The following is a 26718-nucleotide window of genomic DNA, read 5'->3' as shown; positions in this document are numbered from 1 at the left end:
ATTTAAAGAAATTACATGCAAGGACACTAAGATTCTTAGAACGATTGATAGCTGTAAGGCTATTTTTTTCATTTCCTAAATCCATTCTTGGTGTGTGTGTGTTTTTTTTTAAATCAAAATGTGGAACTTTGTGGCAATGCTAAATAAAAAAAAACATGAAGCTGATACACAGCTCCTTCTCTGAACGACCACTCTCACTTTATTAACAGATATGTAGTTAAGAGAAAATTAAAAAATAAAATTTCATCTCTGTAGCCAAGGATGGCAACAAAGTACTGACCTGTTCTCTATATCATTTGAATGGCAGTCACCTTTTGTAACCTTTGACAGGTTGTATGAATGCTTTGACAGGAAAGACAAATGCTTAGAGCAGTGGGTAAATTACACCGTACTCAATCCAGTAACATAATTCACACAGGAGTCAGGCTTCTAATTGTGTATTTGCAGTACCAACCCAATGGTTTTCTTAAAAGCTGCACTCAGGCACCCACTAGCACTACATGATGCACTACACAACGAGACCATACAGTAGTGCTCCTTTCTGTACAATGTAAAAAACAATGACCGAACATTTACATCCACAAGCATGGATAACGTTAGTGTGATTCATTCCCAGCGTAAAGGTGATCAAATAAATAATATAAAAAGTCTACCATACATGGAAATTATACTGCATTTTAGAAAACTACCCCACAGATTCACATTTGAAAACATATTTACTAGGTTAAAACACATTAAAATGAAACATGTCCCCATTAAAGATGTCACGAAATGGGATTTAGTTTTATTGCATGACGTTGCATAAGAAAGTATATTATTGAAAACTGTAAGGCATCATGCAATTATTCATAAAGCTTATTCATTACTATCCGTTGAGGAGTCGTTATTCACTTTACATTTATAAAATTGGTTCTGAAAAAAATACTTAAAAATTTAACATGATGAGCATTAAATAGGACCAACAAGTCTGTAGGGTTGAGCTGTTAAAAAGTGCATTCAAAAAACATACTGTGTGGGAAAGCTAAAAACAAAAATGGGTGAGAACTGCAGACAACATATAAGTTAATCCAAAAAGAAGGTGGCTTGATAGGCCTAGAGACTAATGTTACAAGATCCAAATTGACAAACTTGCTTAAAATCTGTTTTCAGTCTTTACGCTTAAAATTTAACACAATTGATACAATAAAAAAAATACGCTTTTGTAACCAAAATCTATTAAGTTCAAGTTATGTACACTAATTGATCAGAACATGAACAGGTTTGGATAGTGTGTAGTAATGTGAATTTGGCATTAATCAATGTATTGTGCCATCCAGCGAAATCCTTCCCCATAACCTTGTCTCTTCAACACACTGCACATGAAAACTTCTAAGGGCCGAGTGTTCAATTCCTTCACTGAGACATTCCCCTGGAGATAAAAAAAGAGGGTGCAGATTCAGTCATGAATTCTTGATGGAGATTTCTTTACAGGAAGACAATGCCCAACAGCACTATTTGATAGTGCTGACCACCTTTAACTCTTGTAGCTTTTTTTAATCTATTGTCCAACCACACTTGGCCACTAAAGAACATTCTATATTCTATGTATACTATTCCTGGACAGAAATAGTTTGGCTTAACTTTCTAGGTAGGCAATACGTAGTTTTACAAGGGGGGAAAAAGGATAAATTTACTTTTATTGTAAATGACACAATTAGATAATGAATTAGAAAAAAAATCCAACAAACTTGTTACAACTGGATTCCTGAAATATTATTAAACTCTGCAGAAATATGGAATTATTACAGAATTTTGGACAAACTAGAAGTAAAGCAGAGTTCAGAGGAAAGAAATATGGCTAACACACTGAATCCCAGAGTTTAGTGTTATGGAAAAAGGCACATACCTTTCCTGTTGTCTGGCCGTATAAACCAAACATTTCTCGTAACCTCTCTTCACTGATGGCTTCTGGTCTGTCAATCTTGTTGCCAAGAATTAGGATAGGCACGTTAGCAATAGTTTCATCTGTCATTAATGCCTAAGAAGGAAGAAATGTATAATATTTTAGGTTTCATACAACCAGTACAAAATAGAAGGACATCAAATACAAGGAGAAACTTCTGAAGACCTTCTGAAATGGTACTGAAAAGTATGTATACTAACTAACTGCCAGATCTCTTGAACATTAAAATAAGAAGGAAGAGTCAGATACCCTGTATACAAAATACCTTTCTTCCAGTAGTGAAATCCATTTTTTTTCCTACCGATTCAGTGGGTGTGGCTTGGTAGGCGTGGTGGAGCTTGGTGGGTGTGGCAGGGGAAGGATACTGCAAAATCTCCATTCCCTCCCCACTCCTGGGGGAAGGATACTGTAACACCTCCATCCCCACCTCACTCTTGGGCCAGCCAGAGGTGGTATTTGCCGGTTCTCCGAACTGCTCAAAATTTCGGCTACCTGTTCTCCAGAACCTGTCAGAACCTGCTGATTCCACCCCTGCTTTCTTCCATGTGATTCTACTTCATAACATTAAATAAAGATCAAATATGATATATAATAAAGGCCTATCAATGGATTCCTATCTTAAAATGTTAGAATTGTATTAACCAAGCTAAAATTAAAGTTTATTCATCAAATATTGTATTCAGGGTACATTGGACATCCCCCCCCCAAACTATTTGAAAGGATGGACAATATTGGACATCAGATTTTCTAAGATGGAAGTGTTGAAGGTTCACTAATTCATTTGATATGGTTGTGTGATCTTTATCATTTTAACTTCATTCAGATTATAACATAATGACTTGTATATGATAACAAGTGGCAGCTATATTAAAATTATGAGAGGGTGACTAGTTAGCAATCACAATTAAGATTTGGGGATTGGGATGAACTGTTGCTAATATTTATTTTCCAGAAATATTCATTTCATTTTAATGAAAATAATTTCTTTTAAAGTCTATTTATTTATGTTATGAAAAATATAATGCTCTTTGATATTTCCTACAATGGCTTGCAAAGAGATGAAAAATTGATCTCGCACTGCATATTACTTTCCAGTAATACTATGATGTAAGAAACATGGTGAAGCTTCCTCTAGAATAGGGGTCCCCAACCCCTGGTCATGGACCGGCACCAGTTCACAGCATGCCAGCAACCAGGCCACGCAAAGAAGCAAAGCACCATTCGCAAAATGCAGGCATCACGCAAAACCATGTCCCCTCCGGTCCGTGGTAAAACATTTCCATGGACCCACTGCACTAGAACCTAGATATAGAATATACATTATGGTCCTTGAACATCTTCTGTTGATCAAATACATTCTTTGATAGGGAGAAGCAAACTACCTAAGGACACAATTCTGATTGGCAAATTGTGGACCTCCTGGCTTGTGACTTTTGATAGATCTGACTTTACTAACCCAGATTTAAGGAAAAGTACATGATAATAGTAACTGGTCTTTCCCGCAATGACACAACAGATCCACACAAATGTTTAATCATAAAAGTTTTGTTGCCTTCCCCGCAGTCATCGCAATGTTGGGCTTTTCATCTGGATTTTAGCAAGTGCCAAATATATATAAACTCAGTTAACTCACATCAAGTTCTTGCTTAGCTTCAGCCAATCTTTCATGATCCGCACAGTCCACTAGAAAGACAATGCCGTTGATGGCAGGCAGATAGTTTTTCCAAACCCTGCGAGCTAATAAAAGAGAGTTATAAAGAGACTGCAACAGGAAATTGCTTGCGACTCTTCTTACTTTATTCATAGATGGTACAGGTAGTCCTTGACCTATGACCATAATTGGGACTTAGAATTTTCATTGCTAAGCAACTTGGTTGTTAAACGAGTTAGATTTTACAATATTTTCTGCCACAATTGTTAAACAAATAACTGTACTTATTAAATGACTCATGCGGCTGTTAAGTAAAACTGACTTCTCCCATTGACTTTACTTGTTGGAAGCCAGCTGGGAAGTTTACAACTGGCAATCACATCACCCTGGGACTGAGGCCATTGTAAATACATGCCAGTTGTCAAGCGCTCAAATGTTGATCCTGCAACCATAGAGATGTGGTGATGGTCATAAGTGCGAGGATCAGTTGTATGTCATTTTCAATGTTGTAACTTTGAACAGTGGTTATACAAATGAATGTAAGTCAAGCAGTACTGGCATTAGCATTTCATTCGGTTGGATAAACTTTTTAAAAGGGCATTTGGATCTATCTGTGAAAAGATTTTTGAAAGCAATTTTCTTTTTTTGCGCTGGGTTTAAAACTGAAAACCATATCATTTATATTGAGAAATACAGTTTCTTGTGGATTTATTGTTGAATTACCATGTGATATTAAGAGCGTTTGAAAAAATTACTATATTTTGAAATGGATCTTTTTTTAAAAAAATGTCCTATAACTACAGATAGTCCTCAACTTACAACCACAATTGAGCCCAAAATGTCTGTTGTTAAGTGAGACATTTGTTAAGGGAGCTTTGCCCCTTTCTTGCCACAGTTGTTAAGTGAATTAGTGCAGTTGATAAATTAGTAACCCGGCTGTTAAGTGAATCTGGCTTCCCCATTAACTTTGCTTGCCAGAAGGCCGCAAAAGATGATAATATGAGCTTGGGACACATCAACTATCATATATATGAACCAGTTGTCATGGCTTAGGACCTGGGTACTTACGGGACTGCCTTCTGCCACCTGTAGCCTTTCACCGGCCTTCTGCCACCAGTAGCCTCTCACCGGCCAGTATGCTCACATAGAGAGGGGCTCCTCAGGGTGCCGTCGGCCAAACAGTGTTGACTGGCGGCCTCCAGGGGGAGAGCCTTCTCTGTGGGGTCCCCTGCCATCTGGAATGAGCTCCCCCTGGAGAGACGGAGGATCCCGGATTTACGCACCTTCCGCCATGCCCTCAAGACCTTTTTATTTCAACAGGCTGGCCTAGCCTAACTTCCCTTTTAATTGTAAATTGTAAATTTGTTTTAAAACATTAGGGGTGTTTTAATTTGTTTTGGGCCAAATTATTTAATGGGTTTTATATTGTCTTTTAAATTTTGTAGTTTGTGTGTTTTATCTTTTTGGCTGTTCACCGCCCTGAGTCCTTCGGGAATAGGGCGGTATATAAATAAATAATAATAATAAAAAAATAAAAAAAGTAAAAATAAAAAGCATCTGAATTTTGATCACATGATCATGGAGACACTGCAAAGGTCATAACTGTGAAAAACAGTCCTAAGTCACATTTTCAGTGTCGTTGTAACTTTGAACGGTCACTAAATGAACTGTTGTAAGTCGAGGACTATCTGTATTACTAATACATCTTATAAAAAAGTTAAATAGTGCACCCTTTCAGGAGCAATATTTCATATACTCTAGAAAGCACCATTTTGAGACCACTAGATAGCCAAAGTCGAAGCTGATAAATATATAAATACAAAGCAAAAATGACAAGACGACTAAGTTACTGGTACTCTAATATTCAACAGCAGAGCAAATCCTATAATAATTTGTCTTATTTCAAATGTAATAAAAACCAAAGATGGGCATAATTTTATCCTATTAAAATCATAAAACAATCATAATCGTACTTTCTATTATTATTAGAAATAAAAATGAATTGTTGAAATTTGACTGGAAAGTGTTAGAACAACGAAGGTGCATTGATACAACATTTAAGTTGACTTCACCCATAGAAAGGATACAAAGGCTTATGCTTAATATGTGCATTTATTATGAGAAAAAAGCATCAGAACAATGTCTACACAACAAATTTAAAATCAAATACAATATTAAAAAGATTTTCAGAACTGGAAAAAAAGTTGTAGTATGATCACCTTGAAATACAGCAAACAAAGATTAAACTAACATCATTTAGATACCTCTGTGAGGATTCTACCTGTTTGCTTCTCTTACCTTGAGCATGTCCTCCTAGATCAAAAGTTGTAAACGTCATACCAGCAATTGTCAGCTCTTCAGAAGCTATAGAAACATGATTTTTTTTTAAAAAAAGAAGTGTCTTTCAGTAAATCTTCCCCTTGAATTTCTGAAAGCAGCTAAGTACTGGCTTGGTTAATGCCTATGTCATTACAGAGCCAAATCAGGTCAAATTGAAAAAAAAAACAAAAAACTGTTCCAACTCCTTCATCAAGTTTTTAATATTTGACTAATTTTGACTGTAATATATTTACAGTTTGTACATTTGTACAGTTCATTTTTACTGTTGTAAGATATTTTTGAGTGCTTATATAAGGATGGCAAACATTTAATAAACCTCCAACTATTTGATTTCTTTCACACTTAATATTTGTATTTGTATTTGAAATTGTCATCAATGAAAATAATTTTATTATCAGCAGTGAAAAGAGAGAGAGAGAGAAAGAAAGAAAGAAAGAAAGAAAGAAAGAAAGAAAGAAAGAAAGAAAGAAAGAAAGAAAGAAAGAAAAGGAAGAAGGGAGGGTGGGAGGGACGGAAGGAAGGAAGGAAGGAAGGAAGGAAGGAAGGAAGGAAGGAAGGAAAATGAAAGTTTAACTCTTTAATATGTTACTGAATCTAGACCATATGAAAATATAGTCCCCTTACAGCTTAAAGATGTTTCAAAGATTGACAGAGAATACATAACTTGATTTTACTCTTTAACATCTAAGTTTTACTTTCAGATAGAGTCGGTGCATCCTCTAAGTGCCTCCTCAACCAAGAATTTTGGAAACTAACACCACCCATTTTAATTCATACCCTGCCCCATAAGCTTTTTGGTGGCATAAAAATTAACATAACATACATCAGCTTTGAAGCAGTGCTAAGTATACATCAAAACTAAAACAGAAACATTGACTTACTGGGATGTAACGTGGGGACATGTTGTCCCAGTCTGTCATCTTTAAGCATGTGCAAGAGAGTAGTTTTTCCAGCATTATCCAATCCAAGGAATACTAGTTTACCTGTTTTCTTGTATAATCCTGAAAAAGAATGAGACTGTTCGGTAAACATGAATTAATTTTCTCAGCTCACACCAGAATGACATAAGAAACCTAAGGTTCCCCTTGCACATATGCCACTGAGCCACCGCGTCCCTCTTGACGAAACCTAGGCATTCTGTATAGCACCATATACTCTTAGAATTTAAAAGCAAATATCTAGGCACTGCTCTGGAAGATACTGCTTAAAACATGATAGGTGAAAGCTGAAACCAAAACGCCAACCATGTTTCTTCTAGTTCATGCTGATTATTTAAATCAGGGGTGGGGAACGATGGCCCTTTTATGATTTGTGGACTTCAACTCCCAGAATGCTTGAGCCAACCATACAGAGATTTGAAAATAAGCCTTAAAAGAATAGCCAGTCACTATTCAATGATTCTGTGAAGTAAGAATGAAAATGTAACATTTTAGTTTTCTGAGGATTCTACTGTTATCTCTGGTTTAAGGGTTTTTGGGAGTACAGAACAGCAATGTCTGGGCAGAGAAATCTGTCAAGAAAGTCTCTTTGATGTGATTGATTGAAGCTCCATCTTGTGTACATGTGTACAATAGCCACACATCAGTAAAAGGGCAAGACATTGATTGCCCTGCCACAACTGTCGTATTAACTTTTTTTTGATCCTCAAATGTGGACACTGAAAGATAAAACCAGTTTATCTGGCAGTGCCTTCCAGAGACTCATGCAGTGAGTCTGACCATCATGCAAGCAAGTAGCTACTTGCTAGCTACTCATGTGATGGTTAGACTCACTGCACAAGTCTCTGAAAGGCACTGCCAGATTTATTGGCTGCCAGGCTACTTCATCTCACATTATCTATCAGATATATTTTTGTCTTTCTCCATCACCCCACTCTTTAATCCAAGGACTCCACTGTTAACCAAGTCAAATCATGCATTAGGCCTTAAAAATGATAAGCGAATTGATACACCCCTGCCCCATAAATAAAATTATTTCATTGGGGTAAAGTTTGAGATATTGCTTTTATGTACTTGTGTATCACCGGGTTCTCAAACTTTGCAAGCTTACACAGGCAAGCACGGACCAAAGACCAGAGTGAGTTTTGACAACACTCAAGCTGTGCCTCTGCAAACCTGGTCACATTTTTTTAAAAAAAAATGGCCAACTCCCTTTAATTTGGTCACAACTCACCATTTGAGAACTCCTGCCTCAATCAGTTTACCAGCACCTTGTTACTCACAAAGCAAAGGTAGGGAATAATATCCCTCATGATACTGTAACAGTTTTGTATGTTTGTGACTCACTTCATTGCAATCGTCAGGAGCAGGCTTATGTACTAATGAACCCAACAATCTGAATACGGGGGTAAAAGGGAGAAGATACTTTGGAAAAAGTAGCTGCCATGCCACATCAAAATGTAAAGAAAAATTAAACCAGCAATGGGGACTAACATGATGGACTGTTGGCGAGTATAGATCAAGATTAATAATGGAAGAGGTTGGGGTTTTCTGTGCTAAAATAAAGTGAAGGTCACATTGTGTTCTTTGTGATAGACTCAAAAGCCAAATTGCCAAATACTGTATAGATTAAAAGTAACTTTGCAAATAGCTCAAACTATTAGCTTTGTTTTTCGTGTATTTTAATTGCAAGTGTTTCGTTCGTGTATCCTTTAGCATGTCTAAATCAATAAACAAGAAAGATCAGTCAATCTGCATCAACTTAAATGAAGTTGTTTAACCAGCACTGTGTAAAAAAAATCAGAAAGAACCATCCATGAATGTAAATTAGAACATTGGCATGGAACTGTGGATATCTTACCTAAAAATTGCAGTACACTACTGAAGCCACTGTAAATCCAGTCAAATATAAAGGACATTTCAAAATCTTATTGGATCTGAAAGAAAAGAAGAGTAATCACAGGTATGGAAGGCATTTAAAATTTACTGAAACAGCACATGGGAAAAGGAAGAAAGGGTAAGCTGTATCTAGGGGGTGAATCTACTTTAACTGTTTTGTTGTTGTGAAACTACTAAAATGTGAACTGATTAAAATCTTAAGTACTGCACTCAAGAGGGAAGTATTTTTATGCTAAAAGAAAGGCCACATTCCAAAGAAAAATACAGCTCAGTCTTCCTGTTGGTATTTCCCCAACAGCTTTCTCCAATGGAAGACTCACTGCCTAGATTTCTGCCAAGTGGCCTTGGGTGGAGAAGAGGAGTCACCAATTCAGATGCACAGAATAGCATCACGTCTATAAACTGTATATCTATTCATTTTCTGTCAGTTTATGTAACTATAAATTCACAGAGAATGAATAGACTTAACCACAACAGCATTATGAGGTCCTGCCTAAAGGCATCTGCAGTTCAAATAATATTTTTCTTCAACTGCACAGGAAGTGGCTGACAAATATGATTGCTTGACTCTTTATGACTCCTAAGCTATAGCATTGTCCTTTTCTGACGGATCTCAAAAAAGTAACTAATAAAAAGCTTATTTTAATCCAAAACAGCAGAGTTTTAAAAATGATTTTGAAGCAGTGGGCAAAAAATGCACTAGATACATTGAAGTTTTAAGTGAAAAGCTACAACTTACTAAAAATACATTTGTTGAAAATTTATTATAATGTTATTATAATATTAATTTATTATATTATTACCTTAATATTTTAAACCTGTCATTTTACACAAAGTAAGGACATAGCATTTTCTTTAAGCAACTAGAACCATAAATATTACTTAGGAGATTTATCTGTTAAAGTTATTTTCTACAGTACACAATGATTCTTATTTACTGGCCAATGACTATTGCCATTTTCCTATATGTATATTCAGATTGGACAAATTTCATATAAATTATCGGATGGATTATGAAGCCTAAGCACAGAATCATAGCAGTCTCTTTTCTTTCTAGAACACAGAACACTGCCAAGACACACATACAAACAACAGCACAAGATTCATCACAAAGCAAAGAGGAGAAAATCAGAATGTGTGTGCATCGAGTTTTAAAGGCAATTATTTTTGTAAATGCCAACTGAGGTGTCACTATCAAACTGAGTTGCTGGGGGGTAGATTAGTTTATTACCATCATTGTTGTATCTGTTGAAGCAGATTCAAAGGTGTCTTTTTAAAAAAGAAAAAGAATATGTGTATAAATTAGTCTTTTTTCTTTTTTTAAAGACAGTTTTACTTTTTAATGTCTTTGTTGTGTTTTTTATTTTTTTATCCTTTTTTAAATATTTTGATGTTTTGTATTTTAACCTTCTTTGAATAAACTAAAAATTTCTGGGGGAAAAAGTGATTCAAAGGTTTGCACCTGAAGGCTCTTCAGAGCTAAATCCAATGCTGTTCTGCCACCAATTAAGATAAAATCTGCTTCCTTCTAGATAAAATGTACTGTAATCTGCTCAGAATCAGGTTACAACAGGAAAATCTATCTGCTTGACCAAACACCTACTGTAGATGGCCCTTGATCAGTTTTTTTTTCCCCTAGTCTCCTCAGTGACAGAACAGTTTCTGGTCCAACTTTAGATTAAACTACTTTAAGGAAGGTCAAGGAGATGCCAGTGGTTTAAAATGGTCAAGACAATTCTATGAGACAAAAATAATACAGACAGTCCTGTATAATTTACAAAATTTAGTGATTGCTCAAAGTTACAAAGTCAACGAAAAAAGTGACTTATGATCAGTTTTTACACTTTCAATCATTGCAGCATCTCCATGGTCACATGATGAAAATTTGGACAATTGGCAGCTGGCATTTATTTACGACAGTTGCAATGTCCTGGTGTTATGTGATCACTTTTTTGCAACCTCCTGACAAGCAAAGTCAAAGGGGGAGCCAGATTCACTTAACAGCTGTGTTCCAGCAGTTACAACTGCTGTGATTTACTTAAGAATTGTGGCAAGAAAGGTCATAAAATGGGGCAACACTCACTTAACAGCTGTCTCACTTAGCAAGAGAAATTTTCAGCTCAGTTGTGTTGCAAATCGAGGACTACCTGTAGCATCTAGGGCTTTTTCATTTGAAGCAAAGAGAGTTAACACGATAGAAAGGTATAAAATTATGCATGGTATAGGAAATAAGGTTTATAAAGTGGTACTAATACTTCACGTAACTTTGATTCTATGCCTCTGTTTATACAACCCAGGATTAGCTTTTTTGGCTACTGCCGCACACTGCTGGCTCATATTCAAGTGGTCATCAACTAGTACTCCATGGTCCCTCTCACAGTTACTGTTTTTGAGCCAGGTCTCACCTAATCTGTACTTATGCCTTTGACTTTTCCCGCCTAAATGTAAAACTTTGCTTTTCTCCACATTAAAATTTATTTTGTTGGATAGAGCCCATTGTTCAAGTCTGTCAAGATCTTTTTGGATCCTGAGCTTGTCTTCTGGGGTGTTGGCTATTCCTGCCAGCTTAATGTCACCTGCAAATTTGATGAGTTCCCCTTCTACAACAGTGATCAGTCTCATTTGAGACAATGATGAATCCGCATACAGACGGGAGGTTGAACAACTAGCCTCGTGGTGTGATTGGAACAATCTGGAATTGAACACACTCAAAACCGTAGAAATGATGGTAGACATTAGGTTTCTCTTAATGTCTACCATCATTTCTACGGTTTTGAGTGTGTTCAGTACTTCCACCTTTCACAATACTAGACAACACAGTATCAACAATAGAGACCTTCAAATTTCTAGATTCTACCATATCACAAGATAATGGACAGCTCACGTCAAAAACGTCATCAAAAAAGTACAACAAAGAATGTTCTTTCTGCGCCAACTCAGAAAGCTCAAACTGCCCAAGGAGCTGCTGATACAGTTCTACAGTGGAATTATTGAGTCTGTCATCTGCACCTCTAGAACTGTCTGGTTTGGCTCTGCAACCCAACAAGACAGACACAGACTTCAGGGGATAATTAGAACTGCAGAAAAAACAATTGCTACCAACCTGCCTTCCATTGAGGACCTGTATACTGCATGAGTCAAAAAGAGGGCTGTGAAAATATTTACAGACCCCTCACATCCTGGACATACCCTCAAAATGACGCTATAGAGCACTGCACCCCAAAACAACTAGACACAAGAACAGTTTTTTCCCGAATGCCATCACTCTGCTAAACAAATAATTCCCTCAACACTGTCAAACTAGTTACTAAATCTGCACTACTATTAATCTTCTCATCATTCCCACCACCCATCTCCTTCCACTTATGACTGTATGACTGTAATTTTTTGCTTGTATCATTTGTACCCTATGACTATCATTAAGTGTTGTACCTTATGATTCTTGGTGAATGTATCTTTTCTTTTATGTACACTGAAAGCAAATAATAATAATAATAATAATAATAATAATAATAATAATAATAATAATAATAATAATAATAATAATAATAATAATAATAATTTTATTTCTATACCACCCTTCTCCCGAAGGACTCAGGGCAGTGTACAGCCTATTAAAAGCACAAAGACAAACAACAATTAAAATAATTTAAAATTATTAAATAATTTCGGCTCAATATTAAAACCCCCCCCAAAATTTAAAACATCCAATTTAAAATCATTACATTGATAGCCCGACCTGGCGGAACAGCAGGGTCTTTAGGGCATAGCGAAATACCCGGAGGTCGGAGATCTTACGCACTTCCGGGGGCAGTTCATTCCACAGGGCTGGGGCTCCCACAGAGAAGGCCCTCCCCCTGGGTGTCGCCAGCCGACATAACTGGCCGGTGGGAGGCTACTGGTGGCAGAAGTCGGTCTCAAAGGTACCCGGATCCTATGCCATGGAGCGCTTTAAAGGTGGTAACCAACACCTTGAATCGCACCCGGAAGACCACTGGGAGCCAGTGCAGCTCGCGCAGGAGGGGTGTCACGTGGGCACAACGGGTTGTGCCCATAACCACCCGCGCGGCTGCATTCTGGACCAGTTGGAGCCTCCAAGTGCTCTTCAAGGGGAGCCCCATGTAGAGAGCATTATAATAGTCCAGCCAGGAGGTGACAAGGGCATGAGTGACCGTGTGCAAGGCGTCCTGGTCCAGAAAGGGCTGCAACTGGCGAATCAGGTGAACCTTATAAAAAGCCCCCCTGGCCACGGCCGTCATATGCTCTTCAAAAGACAGCCGTGCGTCCAGGAGGACACCCAGATTGTGAGCCCTCTCTGTGGGGGGCAGCGATTCACCCCCAATAGTCAGCGATGGCACCAGCTGACTATATCAGGACGCCAGAAGCCACAGCCACTCGGTCTTGGAAGGGTTGAGTCTGATCCTATTTCTCCCCATCTAGACCCACACGGCCTCCAGGCAGTGAGACATCACATCAAGGGCATCATTGGGGTGATCTGGGGTGGAGATGTACAGCTGAGTGTCATCAGCGTACTGATGGACTCTCACCCCAAAACCACGGATGATTTCACCCAGCACCAAGACAAATTCCTTGTGTGTCCAATCCCACTTGGCCAATAAAAAAAAAATATTCTATTCTATTCCCTCATCTAAATTATTTATAAAGATATTGAAGAGTACTGGGCCTAAAATGGAACCTTGTGGTACCCAACTGTTTATTTCCCTCCATGTAGATGTAGTACCATTAAGGACTACTTGTTGAATGTCTATGGAGATTCTTAGTCACCCAGGTCATGGTTTTTACCAAAGGTGCTTTTCCAAGAGGCAACTGGACTTTCTGGTAAGTCCAGTTGCCTCTTGAAAAAGCACCTTTGTGACTACTTGTTGAATACAGTTTGTCAGCCAGCTACAAATCCACCTAGTGGTGATATTGTCTAATTCACATTTTTCTAGTTTAGCAAGAAGTACGTTGTGGTCTACTTTATTAAATGCCTTACTGAACTCTAAGTATACTATGTCCACAGCATTTTGCTGGTCTACTAATTTGGTCACTTTATCAAAGAATGAAGTAAAATTGGTTTGGCATGATCTATTTTTAACAAACCCATACTAGCTACAGGTTATATCTTTGTTTTTAGATATTCAGAGATCTGGGTTTTTTTTATTATCTTTTCCAGGATCTTCCCAGGTATTGATATTAGGCTGATTGGTTTGTAATTTCCTGAGTCTGTTCCCCCCCCCCCTGCTTTTTTGACGATGGGAACCACATCAGATCTTTTCCAATCCTCAAGTATTTCCCCAGTGCGCCAAGATTTTTGAAAGATATGGTACAATGGTTCTGAGATAACATCTGCCAGTTCCTTCAGAACTCTGGGGTGTAATCTGTTAAGTCCTGGTGATTTATATTCATCAAGATCAGATTGGTGTTCTCTTATTATTTTATTACTTATTTTAATTTTTATTTCTAGTCTGTCTTTTACAATAGGTTTTTGGTAGGATGTGCTATAGTTTCTTTTTGCATGAAGACTGATGCAAACAATGAGTTAAGCAGCTCTGCTTTCTCCCTACTACCTGTTACTTGCCATCTTCTCTCATTAGTGGACCAACTATTTTCTTTACTTTTTTCTTGTTATTGAAAGAAACTTTTTAAAAATCATCTTTGACTTTTGTTGCAAGTCTTTGTTCATTCTGAGCCTTTGCTTTCCTGACTTCATCTTTGCCGTTCTAGTTATTTGCTGATATTCTCCCTTAGTTATGTGTCCCTCTTTCCATTTTTTGTACTTGTCCTTTTTGTCTTTCAGTTTATCAGAAAGATCTTTGTGCAATCATATTGATTTCTTCTTGAATTTTTCTTTTTCAGTGGTATTGTGCTGGACTGGGTTTTTATGATCGCATTTTTCAGAGTTTCCCACGCTTTTTGAGTTGTTTTCCCCTTTAGGATTTTCATCCATGGAATCTTTCCTAGGCTTTCTATGAGTTTATTAAAATCAGTTCTTTTAAACTTTAAGACACATCTTAGATTATGTTCTATTGCTTGTGTTTGCATTATATTTAATTCCAGTATGACCCAAGGTTACGGCAACTTCACCTCCCTCTATCACTTCTTCTCTATTAGTAAGAATTAGGTCTAGTATAGCTTTTCTTCTAGTTCCCTGCTCTACCTTTTGGATGACAAAGTTGTTGGTTAGGTTGGTTGAAGATATCTGATGAAGGAATAAAATTAAGGAATACAATTATCACATGAACTCTTGGTTACACAACACCATATGTAAGGGCTATCACTTACAAGTCTGAAAAGCAAAGGTCAAGAACAAGCAAACACAGCAGTACATACACGTCATCTGATTTATTTATTGCTTGAACAAAATACCATCCAGAAAAAGCTTACAGGAGGCTTAGGAAATCTATCTTCTCAAGTAACATACAAATCAGTGCAGAGAGCATGAAGCAAAATAACTACTCAAGTTTCAGAAGTGAAAACCACTTCTTAAAACCTAGTCATATTCAATTAAAGAGAACTTTTAGGTTAAGCCCCAAAGTCATCTTCTTTCTTTAAAACTATATTGGAAAAACCATGCTAATGTAAAGATACTATAGAACAGAGACAGGCAAAATGGCATGTGGTTCTTCTGATTCCTTTTCTAGTCCCTCTCCCCAAATCATCTCCTCGAAGTCTAGCAGAAAAGAAACTTAATGAAAAAAGATTTCCCACTTATTTTCAGCGGGGAATGAAATAAAATAGATGTATTATGGTATAAGAAGGCATAGCCCCCCTTTCCACCAACCTCCATAAAATCTGATTTAATTCCATTCTCCAATGAAAGAGAGGGGGGATGTTGACAATTCCAGTGCTCTGGAGTTATTATTTGTCACCACAGCATCTATTTTGGCTTTCCCTGGAAACTGTAAGAAGAGTGATGGATGATAGTGTTGATGATGATCATTCAATTACAAAAGATTGCCCGTCCCTGTTGTGGCAAGTGAAATGAGTTTTTACCAATTCTAAGAACAAATGTGTTCAATGGGAGAAATATACATTAAGAAGTTTGAAATGTTGTAAATATACAAAGACCCTTTAGGTTTAAACCTTCATCTGGGAGCTGCTGTGGCAAGAACTACACTCAGGCAAGTAACTCTTTAGAGAGAACAGCAAAACTAAGTTCCTACCCTGTTGTAGCCACTCCAGAACCCAGGCTCCCCTCCCCTCACTTAATACTGAAAGCTGCTGAAAGAAAGAGAAAACTCACTACCTCTTTTCTGTTAACCCAAAACAGGCTAGTAAATTTTCTAAGCTTATTTACAAGGCTGGATTAAAACGCAAATGTCATTTTGTAATTAGGGACTATTGTATATACAAGCAAGATGAAGTGAGTCTATTTTTAAAAACTATTTGGATTGATAAAGCTTAACCAAAAGGAATGGGAGAAATATACAATCATGCAAAACAACAACAACAACAACAACAACAAAAAAACACCACCCCAGGAATACCCAACATTTGCAGTGAATATAAATGAACTGCAATAAAAATTAAAAACTTTTTTGATTATTCAAGCATTTCTGGGTTAACGAAGGAGTATGGTCAAACGTACGTTTCCCCTGAGCCATGGAAGCTCCCTGAATTACTTTAAGGTAATCACTTTCTTTTATTCTAAATTATCTCACAGGATTATGGTTGATGGGATGGGGGAAAGCTGGCAAATTGTTATGGATGCCATCTTGAACTCCTGGAGAAAAGCCAGGATATATATTTAATTTAATTTAATTTAATATTTGAATTTATATACCGCCCTTCTCCCGAAGGACTCAGGGCGGTGAACAGCCAGAAGTAAAAAACATCAAATACAAAATTTAAAAAGAATTTAAAAATAAATTAAACATTTTGGCCCGACAGTTAAAATCCCCCATTAAAAATCCAAATTAAAATACACAATTGGAGAGATTAGGCCAGCCTGACTTGATGAAATAAAAAGGTTTTGAGGGCCCGACGGAAAGTACATAAGTCCGGAATCGTCCGTATCTCCGGAGGGAGCTCATTCCAGAGGACAAGCTGGTGCTTGTGCTCCCAGAGAAAAAGCTCTCCCCCTGGGGGCCGCCAGTCAGCATTGTTTGGCCGACGGCACCCGGAGGAGCCCCTCTCTTGGGAGCGTACTGGCCGGTGGGAGGCTCTTGGTGGCAGAAGGCGGTCCCGTAAATATCCAAGCCCTAAGCCATGGAGCGCTCTAAAGGTAGTCACCAACACCTTGAATCGCACACGGAGGACCACCGGGAGCCAGTGCAGCTCACGCAGGAAAGGTGTTACATGGGAGTGCCATGACGCTCCCATAATCACCTGCGCGGCCGCATTCTGGACCAGTTGGAGCCTCCGGGTGCTCTTCAAGGGGAGCCCCATGTAGAGAGCATTGCAGTAGTTCAGGCAAGAAGTGATGAGGGCATGAGTGACCATGCGTAAGGACTCCTGATCCAGAAAGGGACACAACTGGCGAATCAGGCAAACCTGAGAAAAAGCCCCCCTGGCCACGGCCGTCACATGCTCTTCTAAAGACAGCTGTGCATCCAGGAGGACACCCAAGTTGCGAGCCCTCTCTGTGGGGGCCAATGACTCGCTCCCAATAGTCAGAGATGGCACCACCTGAGTATATCGGGACGCCGGAAGCCACAGCCACTTGGTCTTGGATGGGTTGAGCTTGAAGCTGTTTCTCCCCATCCAGATCCGTACGGCCTCCAGACACCAGAACATCACATCAAGGGCATCATTGGGGTGGTCCGGGGTGGAGATGTACAGCTGAGTGTCATCAGCGTACTGATGGTACTTCACCCCGAAACCATGGATGATCTCACCTAGCGGCTTCACATAAATGTTGAACAGAAGGGGCAAGAGGACTGACCCCTGTGGCACCCCACATACAAGGTGCCTCAGGGTTGACTTCTGGCCCCCTGCCAACACAAACTGCGACCGGTCAGAGAGGAACGAGGAGAACTACCGCAACACGGTGCCCCCCACCCCTAACCCCTCCAACCAGCACAGCATGATACCATGGTCGATGGTATCAAAAGCCCCTGAGAGATCTAACAGGCCCAGGACAGAGGAACAGCCCTGTCCCAAGCCCTCCAGAGATCAACAACCAATGCGACCAATGCTGTTTCCGTGCTGTGCCTAGGCCTGAAGCCCGACTGGAATGGATCAAGAGAGACCGCTTCATCCAGGTACTGGGGAAACTGTCGTGCCACCACACTCTCAACAACCTTCGCCAGAAAGTGAAGGTTGGAGACTGGACGATAATTTGCTAAAACAGCCGTGTCCAGGGAGGGCTTCTTGAGGAGGGGCCTCACCATCGCCTCTTTCAAGGCGGCGGGAAAGTAGCCCTCTCTCAAAGAAGCATCAAGAACCCCCTGGAGCCAGCATCGCGTAATCTCCCGGGAAGCCAGCACCAGCCAGGAGGGACACGGGTCCAATAAATAAGTGGCCGCGCTATGTCTACCCAGAATCCTGTCCACGTCTTCAGGGGTCACTGGGTCAAACTCCTCCCAGATAACGCTCTCAAGACCTGTCTCCGTCACCCCGCCTGTATCTACCCAGTCAGAGTCCAGGCCTTCCCGAATTTGAGCAACTTTATCATGCAGATACTGCACAAAATCCTCAGCTCTGCCCTCCAAGGGGTCCTCCCGCGCTCCCAGATGGAGCAGGGAGCGGGTCACCTTGAACAGGGCGGCTGGGCGGTTATCTGCAGATGCGATAAGAACGGAAAAATAATTAAACTTTGCCATTTTTATCGCCACTAGGTAGGTCTTAATATGAGACCTTACCAGTGTTCGGTCGGAACATATAGGTTGCAAATAACTAAAATCAATAAATTAGGTTTCATTCTGCATCTTTCACATGTACTTCAGTCATTATAAAGCTAGAGTGAAGAAGGCATGAAGAGTTTGATACATGTCAGCAGCAGGATGAAATCTCTGGTTCATACAATATATTAAAGGAATGGTGAACTCTAGTCTGTCCCATCCTTGGATTATTGGAACTGATGTGCGGACATCTTAATATATATACTATTATAAAGGAAAGATAACATTTACTATTTTATCATTTGCTACATTTTATCAGGCTGGTTTTTATGCTTCTTGGCCTGATTAAGAATTCCAGAGAACTCCAAAATGTGCCTTCCTGTATTTAATAGTGAAAAAAAAATCCAATAAAATATAGCTTCGTTTATTGACATATTAGCTGTTTGTGCTAAGTGATAATACTGTTTGGTTAGTTTTGATTTAATGTATTCTGTGTTCCCAACCCTTGCTGCTTCTTTAACAATTTTTTTAAAACAAACCATAGTTTATGATTTAGTAAACTATCAGACAAGTTAATATACAACTTGACTGCACTTTAGTCATTGACCCTGGAAATTCTGTCATTTCAGGCCACCAATCACCTAGAAACAACTTGGCAAATGAAAGTTTAAAGTCTACTATGTGACTGCAAAAGTCATATCAACTTTAGTTAATCTAGATTTAACTTAATCTCAGTACTTCCAAGAATTGCCCGTGTTTTATTATAAGACAACTGGTTGTCTTTTCAGTAAATTCTGTTTACAAGTAAAGCAGAAAAAGATTTCTTCATCTTGTTAGCAAAACAATATCTGATTCTGATTGCTGATTTCTCCTGAGAAAACGTACCACTACAAAATTCATACATATTTCAACTTGTTATAAAAAATTTCCATCTTCACAAATGAATATTCAAATAGTAATTCTTTTAATTGTAAATTGTTACATCTCTGATTTTATAATATAATACAACTCAAACACAACCAGCAATATGCCATGCAAGTTACCATATAGGCTGCGTTCTACTCCTGTTGAATAGAATGTCCAGGTTTTAGCCAGGTTTTTACTTCAAAAGAATTAAAGAAAATAACATACAAGTAGCAGGGTGTTAAAGTATATAGATAGATTATTCACATGCTTACTAAACTCTGATTTTTTAAAACTAGTTTGTTGAAATAACCAAACAAACTAAACCAATGGCTAGGTTCATATAACACACTTAGCCAGAACTGGAAACACCTTGAAGGGGAGATGGGTGGTACAGAAATTTAATAAATAAATAAACAAACTATGCCGTCCCATGGTTCATTCTTAATTAAATTTCATGACTAATGTTATGTAACATTTTGCATTTCATAAACTTGTGTCTATATAGTATATAATACAAAATACTAAAAATGATGCTATTGCAATCTCATCAGATCCTATTAATGTTCTCATAAAGGTTTTCAGAATGTTTTCTATACAGTATATACTTTTTATAACAGATAGCATCTCCAAAAGTATAGAAAGATAACAATAGTAATAAATGGTTCAAATTTGGGATTGAAAAGTAAGAAAGACTATACTGCAGCACCATTCATGTTGAATGGAATTTTACAACCAACTTAGGCAAATGAAATGAATTACTGAGCAAGATCTTGAAAATAAATGTAGTTCAGCAAAAAGCAACAGCTAAAATACAATTTCAATTAAAACATTCATAAAATTCCTTGAATATTTCATGCCTCTGTGCATCACTAAAACTAAACGTATGAGAATCTCCATGACAAACTTTTTGAAGGCTTTATAATTAAAAATTTATTACTACATGAAGATATTTCAATAATGAAAAATCCTAGAAAATATAGGATCTATATTTTAGGGATCCATTCTAGGGAAAAAGGTACAGCATGCTGCATTATGCCATTTACTGGTATAGGGAGCTAATAAGGTCAGTAATTTAAGTTTAATTTACAAATTTAATATTTCAAAACTTGAATACAAAGTTAATCCATTTAAATTCAGGATGAAAATATAGTGGAAGCATTTTTATGATCTCATATATCTGTATCCTCATCTTTTACTATTTGCAAATTAGTATTCCTTCTAAATATTATTAACGTCATCTCATAGATTTCTATCAGCTAAGGTTTCAGATCTTGCAGATATCTTTCTTAGCAATTTACAATCTACTTCGATTAATTTCACTGAAAAACCATCCTGTGAATTGATTATATTTCATCTTGAATTAATGTATTGATTTTAAAAAATGTGGGTTGATATATAATCTGTTCTGAGAATTCTGGGTGGTAGGTTGACGAGAGTTACAAAATTCTGAATTTGAAGTTCTGATTTATTTATATTTATTTTATTTACTACATATTTTGCCACCCATCTCCTACACAAGGTGACTCTGGGTGCCTTACAAGCTATAAAACAATTTAAAAAATATTGTAATTAAAATAACAAAACATAAACATTACACGGATTAAAATATTATTAAAAACTGTACTGAAACTGAAACTAAGAGAGCTAAGAGTTGGATGGGACAGAGGTGTAATCTTCTTACATCACCTCCAGTGATAAACACCCCCCTCAGGGCCCTAGGCCAACCAACAAAGCCAGGTTTTAATACCCTTCCCGAAGGCCAAAAGGAAGGAGGCAGTTCTCAATTCCGGTAGCAGAATGTTCTACAAGGATGCGGCATGTGGTCCCTTCCACCTATTCACTACAGCACACAGATGTTAAACAAACTAAAAAACAGTCTATACAATCTGAAGAGATGCCAAACAGCCAAACTGATTATGCACCAATTCTGTATGTAGAAGCATATGGAAGATTTTACAAGTCACAAACTTTGTTTTGCCTTAGGCCAGTGGTGAAATCCAAATTTTTTTTACTACTGGTTCTGTGGGCGTGGCTTGGTAGGTGTGGTGTGGCTTGGTGGGTGTGGCAGAGGAAGGATACTGCAAAATCTCCATTCCCACCCCACTCCAGGGGAAGGATACTGCAAAATCTCCATTCCCACCCCACTCTGGGGCCAGCCAGAGGTAGTATTTGCTGGTTCTCTGAACTACTCAAAATTTCTGCTACTGGTTCTCCGAACTGCTCAAAATTTCCGCTACCGGTTCTCCAGAACCTGTCAGAACCTGCTGGATTTCACCCCTGCCTTAGGCCCAGAACAAAGTTATTGGCTGTATCTATAGAAAACCTTCTGGAAGACAAGATTCAAACAGTCCAATTAAGAGTATGCCTTTCATTTTAATCCATCCAAAATGATAGGTGGTGGGATCCCAATGAATTCAGTGGTATCAGTTTGTTTTCCACGGTCATTTTGGATATTTGCCTGTGCTATCAATTTAAGATGAAACAGATCAGGAATTTTAGTGCACATGTTGTAATCTAAGCCTTGCTTGAATTCACTAACAGTTTGAGCAATCAGAGGGCTAAGGACACCTTGGAAGCAATATTGCAATTGCTTCATTGCCTTTGTTAGTCATCTCAGGAGGGTCATCTTTGCCCTGATCTTTTAACACAGCTGCATACCTATTTCTAATCATTCATTTAAATTGCATTACTCTACTTCCAAAACTGAAACTTTTTTGGCATGGTCTGTTTGGTTCAACTTCATGTATCTATACTTCAGAATAATTTGTATCGTAACAATTGAAAAATTATGATTTCAACATTCTCATGGTTGATATCAGAAACCTCCTTGGGGAGAAGATGCAATTGTTTTGTGAAGTAGTGAACTAAGGATACTAAAAATAATTTAACACAGTAATAGCAATATTTTTTTTAAAGTAACGTTAATTTAAACTTTTGGAACTGATATACTTGAATTTAACCCTGATATACTTGAATTTAATCTTGCACAGAAGATACAATTACAATTTGCCACTCATACCTCATTAAATCCTTGAGGTTTATGAGATCTACATGAAACTTGATGCCCAACATATAATTTAACAAAAGTTTTACACAGTAATGTCTTCCATAATCTAATCTATATCATTTACAAAATCTCTAAAAGAGAATGTATACATTTAAAAAGATACAAGATGTCCATATTCTGTATATCAGAGTCCACGTAAGTATTATCATATCAGAATAACCAAAGCAATGCTCTTTCAGGATTAATATATGGTTATGAAAGTTTGATACCGAGAAAGAGAAAATGTACACAGATGCCTCTGCAACTTACACCTAATAAATTAGAAGAATGATTTTGGAAAGCTGTCCTATCTTGGATTTACAAAAGAGACAAGTTAAACTACTGAAGCTGTTCCTGAAAACAGACAAAAATAAAATGATAAGAGATTAACTTGTGGACATTATTCAATGGCATTAAAAATATGTTATTAAAATGCAAACAGAAGAACTATAAAGTAAAATTTAACTGGGTAAAATACACATGTTATGGTTTCTGGTAGCTCTTAATGGGATTTCTTGTTGACCTATTAAAGAACTATTTATGAGAGATTTTTTTTTGCTTTATTTCTTAAAAAAATAGTAAATTGGATAAAAGATTGGATTTATTTGATTAAGGTTAAAATATATATGTTAGTATTTCAGGTAGCTCTTAATAGACTTTTGTTAATTAGTACTGAATAATGGAGTTTCTATAATTTGACTATTGATATGGAATCATATAGGAAGAGATTTTTAAATTGAAATATTAGAGAAGGTGTTAATTACTGAAATGGTTTATACTTGTGTGGAGAGAGAGGAAATCATCTTTTATATATCTTTTTTCTTTTTTCTACATTGTTGCATTTTCCTGTTTGGTTTTTATGTTTCTTATTTGTATTAATCCTTTATCTGTCTACTTATAAACTTTAATAAATTATATTAAAAAAGCAATGCCTCTGAGTTATGGATCTGGGGAAGGATACAAAAAATATTGTGGCCTGCAAAAAGAACCACTCAATTAAGCCCAAACCAAACAAAGATGAATTACTCTCCTAAGATGATGATCATCAAGCAGAAACTCATATATTTTGAATATATGATGCAAGCAGATAATAGACTAGAAAAGACCACTATGTCTGGCAAGGTTGAGGAAGGAGAAGATAACAGATAAGGTGGATGGGCGGCATTAAAGAGATTATAAAACCTCCTTTAGTGTGGCAATGGAATATCACAGAACAAATTTAGGTTGTAAAAATTGGACGTGCAGTATTAGGAATAAAACTCAGTGTTTTGAGTTGACGCAATGCAAAATATGCATGAAAACAATACTTTTTCTGGTGTTTATTTATGAAACAATGAAAAAATGATTGTCCCCTTGTCTAAAAATCTGCAAAATGACAGATATTCAGCACCACATATCACATATATCATACTATTAAATTAATAGATATATTTTTAAAATTAGCCTTCTGGCTTCATCCTGTACTGAAAGGCTGTACATATTTTTCATTTTTTATGCTACACATGTAAGCTCACAATTCTTCTATTTTTTTCTGAAATTACTATTACTACTAGACTCATACTCAATCTACCAATATATCAACACTTATTCATTGCTGATATACCTACAAAGGGATGAGTCAACTAAATTTTGATTGCAGAGAGATGAAACATGGTCTGAAGAAACAATCTGTATTAGGCAATCTTGGATATCCATAACCATTTCAAAATGAGTAATAGAAGCCTTGTTTCATGAAATGTCTATCCTGAGTCTAACAGCTGGTGTTGGAAAAATATTTTAGTCATATGTGTTAACAATTCAATAGGTTTGTTTCTTTAAAAAAATATAAAATACTTTTCATCTGAGCAGCCTATAGGCTTATTAGATATATAAAGGAAGGCAAGTTTTCCCAAATAATTGTTTGTGATCTCACATTCCCTGAGAATGTAAAAGGAAAAGCTTTTAGAAGTACACAGTAATTGTAAGGGAGGCAGGATATGCTAGTCGTGAAATAGAAGATGTTTGACAGGGAGAACTTCTTCTTTCCATGAAGGCTCTCCTCATAAATGAAGACTCTGGAAAATCAGGATCCTCTGTGGTTGAAGAGGAATGTGACAGAGGTGGAGCTAACCTGTTGACTGTACAAGGTTAAACAGTCCAAAGTTTATTAACTTGGAAACAAAAGTCACCAAATTCAATGATTCCTAGTACATGAAGGTTGCCTAGGTCTGTTGTGTTCTCAGTCCAGGACTAAGACCTCTATCAACTTGTTCGCAAAGAGAAGAAAAACCAATTCAATATGTTAGAGATTTCTTCTCTACTTATCCCCATCCATAGTAAATAGGGCTAATACATTTCTAGCATAATAGCAGCATATGCATGGTTGGGAGTAACTGGATCCAATACAATTTCTTTTACTCTGTGAGAAGTAGTTAGGAATTTGTACGTAAGAGAATGACTTGTGTGGGTATGTGTGTATAAATGCAGATATATGTCAAAGCACATATTTGGGGTGGGTGGGTGAGGGAGTTTCCAGAATTGTTTTGAGGGAGAACTGGCAACTTAGTTGACAAATAGGGAAAACTGGGCTGTGAATACAAATTTAGCTGTGTTTACAGCTTTTTTTCTACCTAATCCTTTTTTTGAGGGGAATACAAGGTTGTCTTACATTTGGAGCTTTCCTCTTTTTTGTGTAACTGCAATTTGATGTGCTTTACATCCAGGTACCCAGTTTTAGAAATGTAATTCAATTATAATGTATATTTCAGATGCCTCCTTTTTTTGACAGAAAAAGCCAAAATCATAACCAAACTTCATTGTTTAAGTGGTTTCAATCATTACTTAGTCAAAAGCAGTATTATTCCTAAACTAAGAGATTAAATCTAACTTGCTGATGGGGTCTAGGGAAAGAAAACATAAACGATTGTATACTCGCTCTTCTAAATAGTACTCCCAAACTGCTTGAAAAATCCAGTTCCATTGTACTAGCCTTCCATAAGCCAGGAAGCAATTATAGTTTTCAAACAACTCATGTTCCTCTCAAGGGTATCTGTTGTTTGCTTCATAGCAGCGGAAGCTCATGAGTATTAACTTTATTACTTAATAATTATCAACCAGAAAAAATTGCTAACAGGCATTTTAAATTATGCTTTTAATGAGGATTTGAATATACAATTGCCAGTTTGGATAGCTTGTCTTTCACCACCTTCCAAACTTCTCGCATATGTGCCATGAAGGCTTTGAGCAAATCATTTTGAAGTTTTGCCTCTAAATGGGCATTCTCGCTGCCTACCGCAACTGGCTGTTTGTAAGATGAACTAGAACAGGCAGAAACTGACAAGCATTTAGCACATAATCTGTACTATAATAGTGACTCGTAATGAGAGATGGATATGTGCCAGCACACAGGTCAAATCTCCAACCTAGTTTCACCTTTGATCTCTTTTTGTACTGACTCACTCTGTGACAACAGGGCGGCTCACTTAATCTCTGCCTTCCTTCCTATAGTAGGGTGCTCATTTGCTTAGGGAAGGTTATAAACAAAGCGAATATTAATGGGGCCCTCATCGGTATCCCACTTAGATACTCGCACTCTCACACACATGCAGACTTGTACAGCACAAAATAAAGTAATGGTGGGGGGCGGGGGGAGTTATGGAATCAACGTGGGAAAATTCGGCTAATGTGAAATACAAGGAACGAGGCCGGTGGGGGGGGGGGGCGAGAGGGCAACCAAATCTAAGAAAACAAGAGACACAAGTAAAGGCAGAGGCCAAGAAGAAGCCTTGAAAGACGAGGAATGCGTGCAAGTCAAAGGGAGACTGGGGAGGGGTGGGGAGAGGATAATAGAGCAGAAAGGCAGATGAGAAGGATCGAGATCAAGGGGATCAAGAGAAAGGGAGAAAATCCAGAAGCCTCCCCAGCCCAGCCCGATGCCAACCGTTTCCTGCCAAGCCGAGAAGAGCCACTCACCCTGTATGCAGAGCCTGAGATTCGCACCCTTCATCCACAGCTACCAACACAGCAGCCTGGAGGCCTCCCCTCTCCTCTGTTCTGCTTCTCCTCCGCTCCGCCCCTCCACGGCTCCTTCCTTCCTTCCGGGCCGTGTGGGCGAACCGGTCACCCGGCTTACGCTTGCGATCTGGCACGCGCGGGAGATCGAGATCTTCCCCCTCCCCTTCATGGTGGATTCCCGTAGGTCAGCCTCCGGGGCTTGCCCTTCATGGTTGAAA

The 26718-nt window shown here is 37.9% G+C and overlaps 1 protein-coding gene across 1 annotated transcript; it reads right to left on the bottom strand.

The window, feature by feature from the left end:
• Positions 1 to 755: 755 nt before the first annotated feature.
• On the bottom strand, positions 756 to 26718 carry SAR1B (secretion associated Ras related GTPase 1B). Its single transcript, XM_070937293.1, has 7 exons — positions 26459 to 26718; positions 8733 to 8808; positions 6815 to 6934; positions 5892 to 5957; positions 3576 to 3679; positions 1886 to 2017; positions 756 to 1408 (listed from the first exon to the last, which is right to left on the bottom strand). The coding sequence occupies exons 2-7, from the start codon at positions 8788 to 8790 to the stop codon at positions 1292 to 1294; spliced, it is 597 nt and encodes a 198-aa protein (XP_070793394.1). The 5' UTR covers positions 8791 to 8808; positions 26459 to 26718; the 3' UTR covers positions 756 to 1291.

The sequence above is a fragment of the Pituophis catenifer genome, unplaced genomic scaffold (assembly GCF_029215685.1).
Source record: "Pituophis catenifer annectens isolate HBS135680 unplaced genomic scaffold, rPitCat1.0.hap2 SCAF_2, whole genome shotgun sequence".
Taxonomy (NCBI): Eukaryota; Metazoa; Chordata; class Lepidosauria; order Squamata; family Colubridae; genus Pituophis; species Pituophis catenifer.
The sequence above is the reverse complement of the archived record's forward strand: the minus strand, read 5'-3'. Positions and strand labels throughout refer to the sequence as shown.